The 20,225-nt window shown below is 41.6% G+C and overlaps 1 protein-coding gene across 1 annotated transcript in view; it reads right to left on the bottom strand.

The window, feature by feature from the left end:
• Positions 1–1,232: 1,232 nt before the first annotated feature.
• The window catches only part of LOC143986670 (uncharacterized), a 126,700-nt gene continuing 107,707 nt past the window's right edge, over positions 1,233–20,225 (bottom strand). The window contains exons 22-24 of the mRNA XM_077485077.1: positions 13,231–13,356; positions 9,576–9,735; positions 1,233–1,874 (exon numbers count right to left, since the gene is read on the bottom strand). Of these exons, the coding sequence (XP_077341203.1) occupies positions 1,763–1,874; positions 9,576–9,735; positions 13,231–13,356 (398 nt within the window). The 3' untranslated portion in view covers positions 1,233–1,762. The remainder of the gene's footprint in view (positions 1,875–9,575; positions 9,736–13,230; positions 13,357–20,225) is intronic.

The raw sequence follows: 20,225 nt of genomic DNA, 5'->3' as shown, positions 1-20,225 counted from the left end.
GTTCAATTAGGTTGATTTGTTCAATTCGCATTCGGAATGCGTATTCGGAAATTTAGAATTTACAAATTTTTTCGAAATTAAAATGTTATATTGTTTTCGAATTGAATGAAGCAAAGTGAATAAACAAAAGAAAGATCTTCATCAAATGATTACAATGACGGTTTAAATCACCTTTGGCCTAACAAAAACAGCATTCTTTCATAATGGTGCTCTAATAACACACACAGGCTTTGATTTCAGCAATATGAGTAGTTAGAATTTGACTGGAGTTCAGTGTAAAATTAGATTCAAATTTCAGTCCGAATCTCCGAAATTAGGACGCAGTTTAGTTTACGGTATTCGGAGCATTCGGTGAAATTTGTTTATATTGTAATTCGGGTATTCGGATATATCCAAATCTCTGAATAACAAAAAATCCGTCTGAATATTAATTTGGAATGAAACGAATGGCACATGTCTACTATTAACCCTTTCTATCTTTCTTAGGGGTCTAAAAATAAGTGTTTGCTATCTACCTGTGCATCACACAATCAGGTCATTAACATCATAACAGGTCATTAACATCATAATTATGTTATTGTTATGTTATGATGAAGAATCCATTTGAATTGTAATGGTAGTATAACTAGAGACCCGCAGAAATATGAAAAAAACAGTAAGTGAATTAACTTGCTAGCAAGGTGCAAGCCTGAAATATCAAAAAATGGATCTGACATAAGTAGCTGCCACTACTGGATACAGAAAATTACTGATTTTGACTAATAGGTAGACATGTGCAATTCATTTTGTTCCAAATTAGTTTTTCGACGCAATTCAACAAATTAATTAATTTGTAAATATTCAAATTAACGAAAACCCATTTAACAAATTTTTCCCAAAATTTCAAAAATTGAAAAGAACAAAAATCTGAAATATGAAAATCTGAAATTCAAAAATCTGAAAATAAGAATGAAAATATGAAAATTCAAAAAGAATCTAAATCCAAAAATAAGAACGAAAATTAAAAAAAAAAAAAATTTGAAAATCCAAAATAATAACTAACTAATAATAACTATTACTAACTAATAAATTACAGGTATTGGAATTTCCTTTCAAATTTGGCTATTAGTGAACATAACGAATACGAATTTATCCGAAGTTCTGAATTATCCCATATAGCAAATGTAAACGAATGGAACGTAACAAATGAATAATAATAATTTAAAACATTTATAATTTTTATTATTTATCATTAATAATTTCTTACATTCCATTCATTTAGATGCGGAATTCGTTTTTTCAGATAATATGCAATAAATTCGTATTTGAAATTTAAAATTGAAAGGAAATTCCAATACCTATAATTTAATAGTTAGTTATAATTAGTTAGTTATTATTTCAGATTTTAAAATTTTTCAGATTTTCGTTCTTATTTTCAGATTTTTGAATTCTTGCATTTTCGAATTTTCGAATTTCGGATTTTTACGAATGATCGAAATAACGAATACCGCATCTAAAAGAGTGGAACGTAACAAATGCAAATTTTTCCAAAGTTACGAATTTGTTCGAAAAAATGAATTTCAATCTTAATGAATGACTTTAAAAACAAAAAGAAAAGACAAAAGCATATGAAACGAAAACAAATCTTTCGGCAGGGCACATGTCTACTAATAGGGTAGAGTGATGTCCTTAGATGTTCATCTGCTTCATGTTGCCATCATGTTTTCTGCGACACTCCATTGAGGTAGTAGGTGTTTGTTGGGTTCTGCTGTTGTTTTAGGTCTTATTCTCTGGGCTGGGTGAAGTGCACTTTGTAGAAGAGAGTTGGCTGTGAGCAGTAGACGTCGGTGTCGTATACGTTGCCGACCAGGTTCTCAGGTGGTGCAGAGGCAATCCTGGAAATAAAACACAATGCATTTAGAGCTCATTTACACTTGCTTTGCCTTCAAAGCACATTAAAGCACCTACCGCTTCAACATGCTTTTATGATGTGTTTGTGATGCTTCAGTGGTGCTTCGATGAAGCTTCGGTGGTGCTTTGGTGAAGTTTCAGTGGTGCTTTGATGAAGCTTTGGTGATGCTTCAGCAAAGCTTTGATGAAGCTTTAGTGATGCTTCGGTGGTGCTCTTTTGAAGCTTGGCAGATGCCCTGTGTGTGGATATCTCATACCTGCAATTTCTCCAAAACAAAGCTAAGCTAAAGCTGAATTAAATACAAGCGCTTAGAGCAGCCTTTCTCAATCAGGGTTCTGTGGAACCTTTGGGTTCCTCCAGAAGTTAAATAGCTACAGCTCAAGGAATCCTAGGGGTTCCTTGAGCTGTAGCTATTTGACCTCCCATTTGATGGCCCATGCATGGTAATGGTGTCATTCTGCCTACCACTGTAGTGGGGGAGGGGGCATTCCTGACCACTGTCCACCAATGTAAGGGATATTCTCCCAATGAGCCCAGATTGACTGATTTTAGTAGAGACCTGAGAATTATTTCATGGTTTTCTCAGGGGTTAAAGTGATTATAAAAGGTTGTGAATACGGGCTGCCGATCATAGATTTACTGCGGCAGAATGGCCGCTCTGCACCAGATCCCGTACCCAAATCTCATACTTCTGACACTTCCGGGTGCACGCACACCACTGGCGACTTGCTCCTGCTGTGATTGGACACAGTGGGAACCAATCGGTGGTTCGTTTGGGAGAAAGGCAGAGTGGCGGTCTGCCTATGTAAACAAGGCAGACTGCCATTCTGTGAGAGGGGAATGTGCTGATCCTGTGTTTCTGCTAAGCAGGAATACAGATCTTTACATTCCCCCAGTCAAAGCCCCCCACAGTCAGTAATCACTCCCAGGGAACACATTTAACCTTCTGATCGCCCCCAACGTTAACCCCTTCCCTGCCAGTGTCATTAGTACAGTGACAGTGCATATTTTTTTAGCACTGATCACTGTATTGGTGTCACTGGTCCCCAAAAAGTGTCACTTAGTGTCCAATTTGTCTGCCACAATATCTCAGTCCTGCTATAAGTTGCTGATTCCTGCCATTAATAGTAAAAATATAGCAGAGATAATCAAATAACCCCAAAAAAAAGCTCTATTTGTGGGGAAAAAAAATAACACAAATTTTATTTGTGTACAGCGTCCCATGACCACGCAATTGTCAGTTAAAGTAACGCAGTGCCGTATCGCAAAAAATGACCTGGTCATAAAGGGGGTAAAACCTTCCGGAGCTGAAGAGGTTAAAAAACAAACAAAAACCAAAAAAAAACAAAAAACAACATGCTATACTTACCTGCTGTGTGTAATGGTTTTGCACAGAGCAGCCCCAATCCTTTTCTTTTTGGGTCTCCCGACAGCGGTCCTGGCCCCTAACCCCTGCCAAGTGTCCCCCAATAGCAAGCCTCCTGCAAGCAGGTTTGGTCCTGAGCTGCGCTCCTATGAATGGACATTGTCTATTCATGCACAGAGTGTTGCCCAGCCCTGCCCCCCGGCCTCTCCTCATTGGCTCACTTGCTGTGATTGACAGCAGCAGGAGCCAATGGCTGCTGTGTGAGCCAATGAGGAGAGAAAGAGCTCTTGAGCCGCACCCAGAAAAAATTCATTAAGGCAAAAAACCTTCTGCCTTTAGACTATTAACCACTTTAAACGTTTGGGAAAGGCTGGTTCAGATTATCTAATTTGCCCAAGGATGCAAAGATTTCTGTTTCTATAAACACAGCTTAACTGAATGCACTTGAATGTATGTGATCACATGGGCTATTATTTAATTAAGGCAAATAGGCTGTTTACTTTGCAAGGGGATTTTCCCTTAGCATAGCAAATGTGGTGATAATTCACTTTGCAAATGATATTCAATCACTTACATGTGATTGAATGGTGGAAGTCAGCAGAGCTTCAACCTATTCACTAAACTTAGAGAAAATTTTCTTGCATAGTAAACAGCCTATTTGCCTTTAGTAAATCAACCCCACAATGTGCAATATTCAATTTAACCACTTAAGGACTGGAAGGATTTGCCCCCTTAATGACCAGGCAATTGTTTGCGATACGGCACTGCGTCATTTTAACTGACAATTGCGCAGTTGTGTAACACTGTACCCAAACAAAATTGATGTCCCTTTTTCCTCACAAATAGAGCTTTGTTTTAGTGGTATTTGATCATCTCTGCAGTTTTTATTTTTTGTGCTATAAACAGAAAAATACCGACAATAAAAAAAAAAAAAAAAGCGAAAATAATAATAAATATATATATATATATATATATATATATATATATTTTTACTATTAATGGTGGTAATCAGCGACTTATAGCGGGACTGAGATATTGTGGCGGACAAATCAGACACTAAGGGACACTTTTTGGGAACCAGTGACGCCAAGACAGTGATCAGTGCTAAAAAATATGCACTGATCATTGTACTGGTGTCACTGGTCCTCATAAAGAGGGTACAATATAGGGGATATATTTGTGGCATTTTTATAATCAATTTTTTTTTTACTAGCAATGGCGGCGATTAGTGATTTTTAGCGGGATTGCGACATTGTGGCGTACAGATCGGACACTTTTTTTGGACCATTTACATTTATACAGCGATTAGAGCTATAAATAGCCACTAATTATTGTATAAATGTCACTGGCAGGGAAGGGGTTAACACTAGGGGGCGCTCAAGGGGTTAAATGTTCCCTAGGGCGGCATTTCTAACTGTGGGGGGATGGGACTGACTGGGAGTACAGAGAGAGATCGCTGTTCCTGATCACTAGGAACAGCAGATCTCTCTCTACTTCTCTGACAGAACAGCGATCTTTCTGTGCACATTGACAGATCCCCGATCTGTCTCTCTCTGGAACAATTGCGGGTCGCCATTGGAGAGTGAGGCCGCCGGCCACGATCATCGGCGTGGGCGCGTGCCTCCCCCTAGTGCTCTTAGAGCGGCTGACGTACAGCTACGGCAATTTGCGCAGCCGTGCCAACCTGCCGCAGTATAACTGGTCAGCAAGCGGTTAAAATGATTACATGTATTTACAATATATGCATTTAGAAATGTCCCATAAATGCATATAATCACATGCCTGTGTGAATGAGACCTTAAAGGAATCTTAAACAACCGTTGAGATATTTTCTTACCCCTAGCAGCCATTAATGGTACAAGAAGATCTCGTATTCAGGAAAAATTCCACCAAACATATTTAGCGCTATGGAATTCGCCAAGCTCCCAAATCCACAGATCATATTTATTATTATTATTATTATTATTATTATATTATACAGGTTTTATATAGCTCCAACATATACATTTTATACAACATTTATACAACATTTTGTACAACATTTTATATAGTGCAGCGCTTTACAACACATTTACACTACAAAGGCCATTTCTATGCGCAGTGTAAGCGTGTGTTATGATTCACTGAGAACTTTCACACACTGGCTACACAATGCCACAGGAACTATTTTAGGTACATTTACAAGACAGCAAAATGATACCAATTACTGTGTTCACAATAATAAATCATTTCTCTGTATGGTAAAATGTGTGAGTCAGTGTATATAATAGTCACATCACATTAAGCTTGAATCAGCTTAAAAGGTTCCTGAATGAAGGTCAGAAGCACCTATGAAGTCACAATGTATCTGAAGGCACACTGTATGTGTCCATCTACACAACTCCAATAGTGAATCCCCCATGATAATGGAATTTACCACTTCTGGAAGCCCAGCGCCTATATGTCAGTACTTTGAAGAGGGATATCATTGCTATGGTAGCAGCTAGCTGTCATAACCCCTGTATCCTCTTCTTCAAGATAAACGTGGTCTTTGCAGTGGATTCATCGCAAGATCACTTTTATCGGCAGTGAGGGAGTGGTCCCCTTCCGCCACTCTCCAGGTGCCCTCCGCCGCTTACCGGAGCCGCCGGCAATCGGATCCACTCCCTAGCCTGACATGGAGACGAGTGAGGGGAAGATGGCCCCCACCAGTCTCCATATCATTGCAGGGCAGAAGCGACATCAAAACGTCACTTCCGCTCATAGCTCTTAAAGGGCCATTTTTTTAAAAAACACTAAGGGTCCTTTCACAGGGGGCGGATCAGTGCTGATCCGCCCCGTGGATATCCTCTCACCGGAGCGATCTCCTCTGAGCAGGAAGATGACAGGTCTGTCTCTGCACACTGTGCATTGACGGACCTGTCACAGCGCCGCTCTCCCCTATGGGAGATCAGGTGACGACGGACCGCGGTGTCCGTCGTCACCCGATCCGATGACGGATGGAAAAATAGCTTTTTCCTCCGTCACACATGTCACCACTGACATCCGATGCTCCATAGAACTCTATGGAGCATCTGTTCAGGTCCGCCTGAAAAACTGACAGGCGTACCTGAACGGATCGTCCGTGTGAAAGGGGCCTAACACTAAAATGCAATAAAATAAATAAATAAATAAAATGTTGTCATTTAAATAAATCTTTTTATTTTTTTTTATTGCATTTTAGTGTAAATATGAGATGAGGTCTTTTTGACCCCGGATCTCATATTTAAGAGGTCCTGTCATGCTTTTTTTTTCTATTGCAAGGGATGTTTTCATTCCTTATAACAGGAATAAAAGTGACACAATTTTATTTTTTAAAAGGTTTTATTTTTTAAAAGAACAGTGAAAAAAAAAAAAAAAAAAGGTAAAATAAAGAAGAAAAAAACTAATAATTTTTAGTCCCACCGAACTAGCGTGCAGAAGCGAACGCATATGTGAGTATCGCTTGCATATGAAAACGGTGTTCAAACCACACATGTGAGGTATCGTCAAGATTGGTAGAGCGAGAGCAATAATTCTAGCCCTAGACCTCCTCTGTAACTCAAAACATGCAACCTGCAGAATTTTTTAAACATCGCCTATGGAGATTTTTAAGGGTAAATGTTTGTCGCCATTTCAGGAGCGGGCAAAATTTTGAAGCGTGACATGTTGGGTATCAATTTACTCGGCATAACATTATCTTTCACAATATAAAAAAAATTGGCCTAACTTTACTCTTGTCTTATTTTTTTATTTAAAATGTTTTATTTTTTTCCAAAAAAAGTGCGCTTGGAAGACCGCTGCGCAAATACGGTGTGACAGAAAGTATCGCCACGACCGCCATTTTATTCTCTAGGGTGTTAGAAAAAAATGTATAATGTTGGGGGGTTCTAAGTAAATTTATAGCAAAATAACACGTTTTTAACTTGTAAACAACAAATCTCAGAAAGAGGCCTGGTTCTTAAGTGGTTAAAGCTCAAAAGTAGAACTTCTGCTTTAAGGTATCCTGACCCCCTGACATGGCACACTTGGCATGCAATTTTTTTGGAGGGGGAAGCGGGTAGCTAGTTTTCACAGGTACCCAGCTCCCACTTCCGCCCGTAGCTCCTCCTCTCCTCCTCCCTCCCTGCAATCTTCTAGGACATGTCACAGGTCCCAGAAAATTGCCCAGCCATTCAGGACGCGCAGCGTGATTTGTGCATGTGAAGCCACAAGCTATCATAGCATTTGCCAGCGTCGAGGACAGACGGGGGGGGGGGGGGGGGGAGAACAGAGGCTTCGGGCGGCTGCATTGCTGGACCATGGGACAGGTGAGGATCTGTTTATTAAAAGTCAGCAGCTACACTTTTGTAGCTGCTGACTTTTAATAAACATGGGTCCATCTAGGAACTCCGCTTTAAGCAGCAACCCAAGCAAATACTACATTCTGCTAGTAAATCACCATAAGAAGCCATAATCACGATGGTTACATTGTGTGTTTTGCTAATTTTTGAATGGTGCTCATATTTCAATTTTAAGCCAGACAACCCATACACTTCAATTGATGTACAGTGCATCCGGAACGTATTCACAGCGCTTCATTTTATCCACATTTTGTTATGTTAAAGCCTTAATACAAAATGAATTAAACTCATTATTTTCCTCTAAATTCTACAAACAATACCCCATAATGACAATGTGAAAGAAGTTTGTTTGAAATCTTTGTAAAATTATTCAAAATAAATAACCAAAAAAATCCCATGTACATAAGTATTCATAGCCTTTGCCATGACACTCAAAATTGAGCTGAGGTACATCCTGTTTCCACTGATCATCCTTGAGATGTTTCTACAACTTGATTGGAGTCTACCTTTGGTACATTCAGTTGGTTGGACATGATTTGGAAAGGCACACATCTGTCTATATAAGGTCCCACAGTTAACAGTGCATGTCAGAACACAAACCAAGCCATGAAGTCCAAGGAATTGTCTGTAGACCTCCGAGACAGGATTGTATGGAGGCACAGATCTGGGGAAGGGCACAGAAAAATGTCTGCAGCACAGTGGCCTCCATCATCCGTAATTGGAAGAAGTTTGGAACCACCATGACTGTTCTTAGACCGGGTCGCCCAGCCAGAGATTGGTAGAGAAGAACCTTAGTCCGGGAGGTGACCAAGAACCCGATGGCCACACTGACAGAGCTCCAGCGTTTCTCTGTGGAGAGAGGAGAACCTTCTAGAAGAACAACCATCTCTGCAGCACTCCACCAATCAGGCCTGTATGATAGAGTGGCCAGACAGAAGCCACTCTTCAGTAAAAGACACATGATAGACCACCTGGAGTTTGCCAAAAGGCACCCGAAGGACTCTCAGACCATGAGAAACAAAATTCTCTGGTCTGATGAAGCAAAGATTAAACCCTTTGGCCTGAATGGCAAGCATCATGTCTGGAGGAAACTTTCACTCATCACCTAACCAATACCATCCCTACAGTGAAGCATGGTAGTGGCAGCCTTATGCTGTGGGGATGTTTCTCAGCATCAGGAACTGGGAGACTAGTCAGGATCGAGGGAATGATGAATGAATGCAGTAATGTACAGAGACAGCCTTGATAAAAACCTGCTTCAGAGTGCTCTGGACCTCAAACTGGGGCAAAGGTTCATCTTTCAACAGAACAATGACCCTAAGCACAAAGCCAAGATAAAAAAAAAGTAGTGGCTATGGGACAAATCTGTGAATGTCCTTGAGTGGCTCAGCCAGAGCCCAGACTTGAACCTAATTGAACATCTCTGGAGAAATCTGAAAATGGCTGTGCACCGACGCTCCCCATCCAACCTGATGGAGCTCGAGAGGTCCTGCAAAGAAGAACGGGAGAAACTGCCCAGAAATAGGTTTGCCAAGCTTGTAGCATCATACTCAAAAAGACTTGAGGCTAAAAGGAGCTTCATCTAAGTATCGAGCAAAGGCTGTGAATACTTATGTACAAGTGATTTTTTTTTGTTTCTTATTTTTTTTAAATTTGCAAAGATTTCAAACAAACTTCTTTCACATTGTCATTATGGGGTATTGTTTGTAAAATTTTCAGGAAAATAATGAATTTAATCCATTTTGAAATAAGGCTGTAACATAACAAAATGTGAAAAAAGTGAAGCACTGTGAATACTTTCCGGATGCACTGTAAATACATACGTGCTCAGTAAAAGTTATCCGTAAAAGGTAACTAAGGACAAAAAGGTGTAAGGTAGACTGCTTCAAGAACTTTCATCAATACATAACACTGTCTGAGGCATAGACCACATTATTATTATTATTTTTTGGGATGGGAACATTAACTTCCAACTTACATCGCTTCTCCGGTCTTCTTCTTGAAGCAGATACAATATATTAGCAGGACTGATAGCAGAACCAGAGGGATGCCAAATCCCAAAGCTAAGGCAAGGATTAGTTTTTCACGGTCTCCAGAAGTATTGGTGGGGTTCCACAGCTCGGACTCTAACTTGTAAGCTGAGAAACAAAAGGATGATATAAATATATTACATAGTATTTCATATGTAGGGTATTTATACAAAAAAACAATCACAATAATCATTTTTATGGACACATCATTACAATACATCACATCATTACATTAAAAGAAAATAAGCAAAATTGCTTACGAAAACATGTACAGCAGTAACATAATACAATAGGAGAAGGAGAACTACTAGCATAGCTTAAAAGTGTGAGTCACCATGGTGGGACCTTCCCTTGTAACCACTAATGGCGCGTACACACGACGGGACTCTTCGATGGACTAGGTCCGACGGTCTTCCCGAGAGACTTTCGGCGGAGGTCCGATGGGCTTTCTGAACGAAACGGACTTGGCCACACACGACCAGACTAAGGCCGCGTACACACGGGCGGATTGTCTGCCCAACTAAGTTCGGCAGACAATCCGACAGACAGTCCGTTCAAAATTAGCATGAACGGACTTGACCACACACGATGAGCAGACAGTCCGCTGAAAGCGTGCGTGATGACGTGTACAGCACGTACGACGGGACTAGAAAAACGACGTCCTATACACTGCAATGCAACCTTCGGCCGTGTAAACCCTTTCTGAGCATGCGCCATACTTAGTCCGTCCAACTTGCCTACACACGAGCGGACTGTCCGCTGAAACCAAGTTTGGATGGACAAAACCAAGTTTGAACGGACTGTCTTACGGAAATTCCGTAAGACTTTGTTCGTCAGACTGTCCGCTGAAAAAGTCCGCTGAAGCCCACACACGAGCGGATTGTCCGCTGAAACACTGTTCAGCGGACTAAGTTGGACAGACAATTCGCCCGTGTGTACGCGGCCTTAGTCAGTTCGAAAGTCCGTTTGTTTTGAACGTGATGACGTAAACAGGACTAAACAAGGAAGTTCAATAGCCACTAGCCAATAGCTGCCCTTGCTTAGTATTTTGTCTGTCGGACTAGCACACAGACGAACGGTTTTCCCGATTTTTAGTCTGTTGGATAGATTTGAAACATGTTTTATTTCTAGGTCCGTTGGACTTTTGGGAAAAAAAGTCAGCTGGAGCCCACACACGATCGAATTGTTCAACGGATTCCAGTCCGATTGGACTAAGTCTGCCGGAAAGTCCGATCGTGTGTACGCGGCATAACAGTTTTTATTTTTTTTTGCTTGCCCTGTAGGAAATGTATGACTTTCTACTGAGGCCACACATCACTGTGGCTCACTACTGTGGCCACTGTATCACAAATGGTTTTCTAATAAAGCTACTGTATAACTATGGCTTTCTAACGGGCCATTGCATTGCTATGGAGTACTAGTACTACTGAGCCAACTGTATCGCTAAACCTTCCTACTGAGGATGCTGTATCACTATGACATACTAATGTGGTCATTGTATCATTGTTGCTTCCTACTGGGGCCATTGTATCACTATGGATTTTTACTGTGGCCTGTGTAGTACTAATAGTTTATGATTGAGGCCATTCTAGAACTATGGTTTACTGTCGAAGCCACTGTATCCCTATAGAATATGACTGAACCCACTGTATAACTAATGGCTTCCTACTGAGGCCACCGTATACAGTAAGTATGACTAACAATGAGGCTATTGTATGGCTATGGCTTACTAATGTGATCACTGTATCACTGTAGCTTCCTACTGGGGCCATTGTATCACTATGCACTACTATTGAGGCCACCGTATTACTAAAATTTTTGCTAATGAGGCCATTCTACAATTATGACTTACCAAAGCCTCTACTGAGGTCACAATATAACTATGACTTACTAATGAGGCCACTGTATCAATATTGCTTCCTACTGGGGCCCTAATATTACTGTGGACTACTACTGAGGTCACTGTATTTCTATGGCTTCATACTGAGGCCACTGTGTCAGAAATAGTTTCCTAATGAAGCCACTGTATTACTAATGTGGCCACTGTATCAATATTGCTTCCTACTGAGGCCACTGTATCACTATGGTCTACTACTGAGGCTCCTGTATTACTACAGCTTACTAATGATGCCACGTAGTGACCATGGGTTTCTACTGAGATCACTGGTTCAAATACATTTATTGGAAATCACTATATCAACATAGCTGTCTAAGGAGGCCTCTGTATCACCATTGTTATCTGTGAAGGCCACTTTGCTGTTAAAGCTATAAATTGAAGCTGCTGTACTACCATAGCTGTCTACTGAGGCTTTTGTATCACCAAAGAGGTCTACAAAAGATTACCATTACACCATTCTACTATTACACCATTCAATTTAAGAGTAGTTAGGGTTATCCAGGAATTCCACTTTAATATGGCCTTAAACCTGTAGATTTTTGTTCGAACATTCAAGCAAGAAAGGTTCAAATGCATATGCCCGAGCATTTGATGGTGCTTACATGGACTCAAGTAATTTGGGACAACTTTTCTTTCGAGTACTATGTAAATTTCTCAGTTTTCCATTGGCGAACCAGATTACCTTTAACAATTACATGTACTTAGGACTTTTCTTGTCAGGGAGGAAATTAAACACATAGAAATGTAAGGAAAAGACTCACCCAAGCTCTACTGCTATATGGAAGTTGATGAGCGGAGTTTGTACACTGGCTGTGTAGTTCACTGTGAGTCCATAATACAAGAAATCGCCGGCAACCCAAAGCTTCTTCTTATAAGAATTTGGCACAATAGCAGTGTACAGTCCACATAAAACTAATTTCAGCCGAAATGCATCAATTTTCTGTGGATTGTACACTGCTATTATGCCTAAGAAAATTCTTATAAGAAGCTTATAAGCTTTGGGTTGCCGGTGATTTCTTTCAACATAGAAATGTGTTTGCTACCATTAGCCCTTGTACACATGGTCGCACATTCCGACGGAAAATGTCCGATCGGACCATGTTTCCGTCGGAATATCCGAAGGACAAAGTTTTAGAGCTGGGCTATAAAACTTTCCAACAACATGATCTGATCGAACTTTGTCCGATTGTGTGTAGAGAATTCCGATCGGACAAAGTGCCACACATGCTCAGATCAAATTCCTAGACCAAAGCTATTGGCTACTAGCCTGAACGCAGTCCTGTCATAACGAAATAACGTCATCACGTTCTGAACGATCGGATTTTCCGACAACTTTGTTCAACCGTGTGTATGCAACAGTTTCGGACAAAATCCGTCGGACAAAATCCAACGGATTTGGTTGTCGGAATGTCCGACCGTGTGTACAAGGGCTTAGAGTTTTCCATTTGTCTGCTCATTTGCTCTAAAGTGATTGTGAAATTGGCCCCTTTAACTAAGTTGAACGTTTTTCCCAAAAATGACAGTTTTCAAATGATCTACAGGGCCAGCTTTACTAATCAGGCACAGTTACCACCATCCTCAATTTTAAATAAGGCCTTCGTATTACCTAAAAAATTTCTGAAGGCTGCTGTAATTTTACACTGAGCCCAATGCCTTACTCTGGGTATCTAAATAAGCCCTTTGTAAATCAGACATAATCACATTACCAGACACACAGTTGTCCCCTTCCAGTTTCATGCTTGTGTTACACACACATCGGTATCCTCCATAGGTATTCTCACACAGGGAGGTGCTACTGCAGTTGTTCTCACCGGTGAAGCATTCATCAACATCTAATGTACAGTGAAATGAGAATATTGTAATACATTAGCATTATACAACAGGAGGGTCACCACACAGCAAATAGCAAAACTTTGTTTTTGTTTTGGATAGATTGGGTAAGATTTAGAGCAGAGGTCTCAAACTGGCGGCCCTCGAGCTGTTGAAAAACTACAAATCCCATCATGCCTCTGCCTGTGGGAGTCGTGCTTGTAACTGTCAGCCTTGCAATGCCTCATGGGAGTTGTAGTTTCGCAACAGCTGGAGGGCCACCAGTTTGAGACCCCTGTTTTAGAGCTTCTGTTGAGTTTTCATTGCAGTCAGTGTCCTTATAAAACAGGTTGTGCAGACTGCTGGATTTATAATCCTCGCTCTTCCTTTCTGCCAAATGTCTTAACCTGCCCCATCCACTCCAATTGAGCAGTTAGCCTTTGCACTACCACACTACAAGATGTGACATCATAGCTACACAAAGAACTCCAAGACTTGAGGGTGTATTTTTAAAAACATTTGCAGAGGTATTCGTTCCTATGAAACAGCAGTACATTCGTTCCATGTGAATGCTGGCAACATTGACTGTTATAAGACTATGTTCTCAAGTAGTTCTACTCCCAAGCATTCTTCTCTGCATGTATAGTGCCCTAAACATTGGTGCTATTCTGTGCACCACCCAGCTGCAGCAGCTTTCAGCCTCTAATAAAGTCTTAGCCCTTGTACACACGGTCGGACATTCCGACGGAAAAGGTCCGATCGGACCGCGTTGTCGGATAATCCGACCGTGTGTGGGCTCCATCGGAATGTCTGACCAACAAAGTTTGAGAGCTGGATATAAAATTTTCCGACAACATGATCCGATCGGACTTTATCCGATCGATTGTAGAGAATTCCGATCGGACAAAGTGCCACGCATGCTCAGATCAAATTACGAGACCAAAGCTATTGGCTACTAGCCGCAACGTAGTCCCGTCACAACGACCGAACGTCATCACGTTCCAAGCGATTGGATTTTCCAACAACTTTGTCCGACCGTGTGTATGCAACACAACTTTCGGATAAAATCCGTCGTAAAAAATCCGACGGATTTTGTTGTCGGAATGTCCGACCGTGTGTACAAGGGCTTACAGGCTGCAGGCAGCCGGACTGGATGGTGTGCCTCTGCCTTCCAACTGCAACAAAACGCCAGGCTCTTAAAATCCAGTGTGTATAAAGCCTAAGGAGTTGTTACAGGGTCTTTAACTACTTCAAGACTTTGGGCGTGCTACACATGCCCAAAAAAAGGTCATCATTGTGACATGTGCAGTATGTTCAGTCCATCTGCCCTGCTCCCACTTCCCAATAAACAGTAATTGGGGTCTGATAAATGAAAGCTGGTATTGCTCTGTACACAGAGAAGGTTGGAAGCTTCAGCTGTCAAAAAAAGCCAGTATGACAGTGTTCATACATAACCCTTGCTCAGTCAAAGCTTCAATGTAACATAATGTTACTTTTGTATCATTCTGTTTATTCATCTGCAAGTCAAATGGATAATCTTTGATCCGCAGATGATGTCAGTTAACCACTTAAGGACCGCCGCATGGCAATGTACGTCGGTGCAATGGCACCGACAGGCACAAGCACGTACATGTACATGCTCGCCTTCTAGCGGGTGGGGGGTCCGATCGGACCCCCTCCCGCTGGATGCGGCGGTCCGTTTCGCTGCAGGAGCGATCTGGGATGAGGGGATGGCCGTTGGTTTCTGGCCATCCCCTCTCGATCGCTCCTGGCGAATGAGAAGCTTCCTCCCACTGTGTATAGTAAACACAGGCAGGGAGGAAGTGATGTCATTCTCCTCGGGGCGGTCTTATTGACCGGACTACGAGCAGAGGACACAGTAAGTGTGCACCAACACTACACTAACACATAGGCAAACACAGGCACACAACCCCCCCCCCCCGATCACCCCCCCGGATCGCCCCCCGATCCCCCTCGCCCCCCCCCCCCCCAGTCACAGTGTCACTGATTGCAGTGATCATTTATTTACTGATCACTGCATTCTGTGTCAGTTGTGACAGTAAAAACTGTCAAGGGCAGTTACTGTTAGATCCAGGGTAGCCCCCTACCACCCCCCAATAAAGGTTTAACCACCTGATTGCCCCTAGAGTTAACCCTTTCACCCCCTTTTGCCAGTGTCACTAAGCGATCATTTTTCTGATCGCTGCATTAGTGTCGCTGGTGTCGCTAGGTAGCTAGTTATTTTTTTTAGGTTCACCGTCAGGTTTTTATAGCGCTAGGTACCCCGATATACTACCCAATAATGGTTTTAACCCCCTGATTGCCCCTAGTTAACCCTTTCACCCCCTTTTGCCAGTGTCACTAAACGATCATTTTTCTAAAAGCTGCATTAGTGTCACTGGTGCCGCTAAGTAGCTAGTTATTTTTTTAGGTTCACCGCCAGGTTTTTATAGCGCTAGGTACCTCCATATACTACCCAATAATGGTTTTAACCCCCTGATTGCCCCTAGTTAACCCTTTCACCAGCGATCACCGTATAAGTGTCACTGGTGACGCTGGTTAGCCAGTTAGCTATTTAGGTTCCTCGTCAGGTTTTTATATAGCGCCAGGGACCCCCATATACTACCTAATAAAAATTTGAACCCCCTGATTGCCCCTAGTTAACCCTTTCACCAGTGATCACCGTATAAGTGTTACGGGTGACTCTGGTTAGGTAGTTCGCTTTTTATTGCATCAGGACACCCACCATTTATTACCCAATAAAGGTTTAACCCCCAGATCACCCGGCGGGTGATATCAATTGGGTTTTAGGGTCAGGGTCTGCGTCGCCCCAGGCAGCGCTAGGTTTGTGCCAGTACCGCTAACACCCACGCGCAAAGCATAAACCTCCCGTAGTGGTATAGAATCTGAACAGATCAATATCTGATCTGATCAGATCTATACTAGCGTCCCCAGCAGTTTAGGTTTCCAAAAAAACGCATTGTTAGCAGGATCAGCCCAGATACCTGCTAGCACCTGCGTTTTGCCCCTCCGCCCAGCCCACCCAAGTGCAGTATCGATCGATCACTGTCACTTACAAAACACTAAACACATAACTACAGCGATCGCAGAGTCAGGCCTGATCCCTGCGATCGCTAACAGTTTTTTTTGGTAGCATTTTATATTTAAATCCGGAAGGCAGTGCTTGGTTTTCAGGGTCCCGTACGTGGCTAGGCTCCCAAAAAGTCCCCCACATGTGGTATCCCCGTACTCGGGAGAAGCAGCAGAATTTATTTTGGGGTGTAATTTGACTTATGCCCATAGCATGTGTGAGCAATATATCATTTAGTGACAACTTTGTGCAAAAAAAAAAAAAAATTGTAATATTCCTGCAACTTGTGGCAAAATATAAAATATTTCATGGACTCAACATGCCTCTCAGTAAATAGCTTGGGGCGTCTACTTTCCAAAATGGGGTCATTTGGGGGGTTTTGTGCTATTTTGGCATTTTATGGCCTTCGAAACTGTGATAGGTAGGGAGGAGTGAAATCAAAAATTTGCACCCTTAGAAACCCTGAAGGCAGTGATTGGATTTCGGGGTGCCGTATGCGGCTAGACTCCCAAAAAGTCCCACATATGTGGTATCCCCGTACTCAGAAGAAGCAGCAGAATATATTTTGGGGTGCAATTCCACATATAACTATGGCATGTGTGAGCAATATATCATTTAGTGACAACTTTTTGTAAACTTTTTTTTTTTTGTGTCATTATTCAATCACTTGGGACAAAAAAAAAAATTTTCAATGGGCTCAACATGCCCTTCAGCAATTTCCTTGGGGTGTCTACTTTCCAAAATGGGGTCATTTGGGGGGGGGGGGGTTTGTGTTATTTTGGCATTTTATGGCCTTCGAAACTGTGATAGGTAGTGAGGAGTGAAATAAAAAATTTGCACCCTTAGAAATCCTGAAGGCAGTGATTGGTTTTCGGGGTGCCGTACGCGGCTAGACTCCCAAAAAGTCCCACATATGTGGTATCCCCGTACTCAGGAGAAGCAGCAGAATATATTTTGGGGTGCAATTCCACATATAACTATGGTATGTGTGAGCAATATATCATTTAGTGACAACTTTTTGTAAACTTTTTTTTTTTTTTTTGGTGTCATTATTCAATCACTTGGGACAAAAAAAAAATATTCAATGGGCTCAACATGCCCCTCAGCAATTTCCTTGGGGTGTCTACTTTCCAAAATGGGGTCATTTGGGGGGGGGTTTGTACTGTCCTGCCATTTTAGCACCTCAAGAAATGAGATAGGCAGTCGTAAATTAAAAGCTATGTAAATTCCAGAAAACGTATTCTAGTTTGTAGACGCTTTAACTTTTGCGCAAACTAATAAATATATGCTTATTGACATTTTTTTTACTAAAGACATGTGGCTGAATAAATTTTGCCCTAAATGTATGACTAAAATTGAGTTTATTCGATTTTTCTTATAACAAAAAGTAGAAAATATATTTTTTTCTCCAAATTTTCAGTCTTTTTCCATTTATATCGCAAAAAATAAAAATCTCAGAGGCAATCAAATACCATCAAAAGAAAGCTCTATTTGTGGGAAGAAAAGGACGCAAATTTCGTTTGGGTACAACATTGCATGACCGCGCAATTACCAGTTAAAGCAGTGCAGTGCGAAATTGTAAAAAGACCTCTGGTCCTTAGGCTGAAAATTGGTCCGGGGCTGAAGTGGTTAAAGAAACCTGACAAGTTTTTTTTTTTTTTTTTTAAATGTTTCACTGTTTAACCCTTTATTAACCCTTAATTTACTCTTATCAACCCTAATTAACACTTTATCCATTCAATTATTATTTTCCTGCGTTTTTTTAATTTATTCATTTCTATTTTATTAACCATTAATATGTAAACATTTTTGTTTGTTAATATTTTTACATATTTAACATATATATTTACACATTTCACATTTTAAAAAGTAAAAAACAAGACAAAAAAACACTTAATTTCATTTATAAAAAAAGTTTGTACTGCTTTGTACCAGAATCATAATTATAGTGTAAATTCCAGAATAAAATGCACTTTTTTTTCTGCAGTAGCACTATTTATTTTTAAACTAACACTGGTCAAAAAAAGAACAAGTGCGTGTATATATATATATATATATATATATATATATATATATATTGTGATGGGAGTCACTTTAGGTGGGAGGTTTGTGGAACTCAGTTTACCACGGAGAGCTCTGGAAACTCTGTGTCCAGCTCCCCCGACCCCTCTTATGTGTAAATCACCCTGTGTCCATTAGGGGCACAGGGTGGGGGCACAGGGTGACTGAGAACCCCACTATGATCGGTGCTAGTGCTAGCCACACTGGATTGTTGTATATATGTATATAGTGTGTTGTCTCATACTGTTGTGGACTCTTTGCTGGGATTGTTTGGGGTGTGGTTGTATTCCACTGTTTTATTGTGTCTGTCTGCCTTGGAAGAAAAGTATATTATGGGATGTGTATCTCTGTGAAGGGGGGATTCCTCCAACAGCTCTCCCTGCTGATAAGACTTTACTGATGAGAAGTTTGAATACACCTGACCTGTGTGTTGTCAGGTCACCTTGAGGCGAGGTGATAGATGCACACCGTAGGGATCAGGAGTGCACCACAAGGTTGTGGACCCTACGGCTGACTGCTGCAGACGGGAGACAGGTCCCACTGGGGTTAGAGCGTAAGATTCCCTGAGGCGCAGAGTTTAAGAGCCAGCAGGTGTTCACCAGAGCCTCGAGTGGTGAGGATGGACTTGGCTGCAACTGGCTCTAGGTTGCGACCCCCAGGGTCCCCCAGCTCACACCCACAGTAGGCAACAGGAGGATAAGGATGGTGAGGGACAAAGCCAAGGTCGGGGCCACAAGCAGACAGAAAAGTCAGGGACACGCCAAAAGGTCAGGATCACAGGCAAACAGGGATAGTCGAGACACGCCAAAGTCGGTAACGGAACAACAGAAGAGCACACGGCAGGTAACAGGAAGCCAAACACACAAAGGAATACACAATGGTTGATCAGCACTGATGGCCTGCAGTGCACAGGTTAATATAGGGCTCCCTGATAGGGCCTGGGGTGGAGCCATGCTTAGAGGAGAGGTTATAAAAACCACCAGGTGGAAGTGGCTGGCCTCTTAGTCTGAACACATGAGGGGAGGTAAGCAAACACAGGAAGATCACTGCATAACCATGACATGTGTCTATTGTTATTGGACAGTTTACCCTGCACTGAATCCAAGGGCAGGGGGGAGTGTCTCTGAGTTACATTCAGGTCCATAAATATTGGGACATCAACACAATTTTAATAGTTTTGGCTCTATACACCACCACAATGGATTTGAAACCAAGATGTGCTTTAACTGCAGACTTTCCCCAGAGTGAATACAGAGGGTTCACCACAAGATGTAAACCATTGGTGAGCCTCAAAAACAGGAAGGCCAGATTAGAGTTTGCCAAACAACATCTAAAAAAGCCTTCACAGTTCTGGAACAACATCCTATGGGCAGATGAGACCAAGATGGACAATAACCCAAAGCATACTCTGAAAGCAGCCAAAGAGTTTTTTAAGGGAAATAAGTGAAATGTTATACAATGGCCAAGTCAATCACCTGACCTGAATCCAATTGAGCATGCATTTCACTTGCTGAAGACAAAACTGAAGGGAAAATGCCCCAAGAACAAGCAGGAACTGAAGACAGTTGCAGTAGAGGCTTAGCAGAGCATCACCAGGGATGAAATCCAGCGTCTGGTGATGTCTATGCATTCCAGACTTCAGGCTATAATTGACTGCACAAAATTTGCAACCAAGTATTAAAAAGTGAAAGTTTGATGGATGATTGGTAATCTGTCCCATTACTTTTGGTCCCTTAAAAA

Source organism: Lithobates pipiens, unplaced genomic scaffold (assembly GCF_037356315.1).
Source record: "Lithobates pipiens isolate NorthernLeopardFrog02 unplaced genomic scaffold, aLitPip1_a1.2 Scaffold_18, whole genome shotgun sequence".
NCBI lineage: Eukaryota > Metazoa > Chordata > Amphibia > Anura > Ranidae > Lithobates > Lithobates pipiens.
This window is presented reverse-complemented; position numbering and strand designations above follow the sequence as displayed.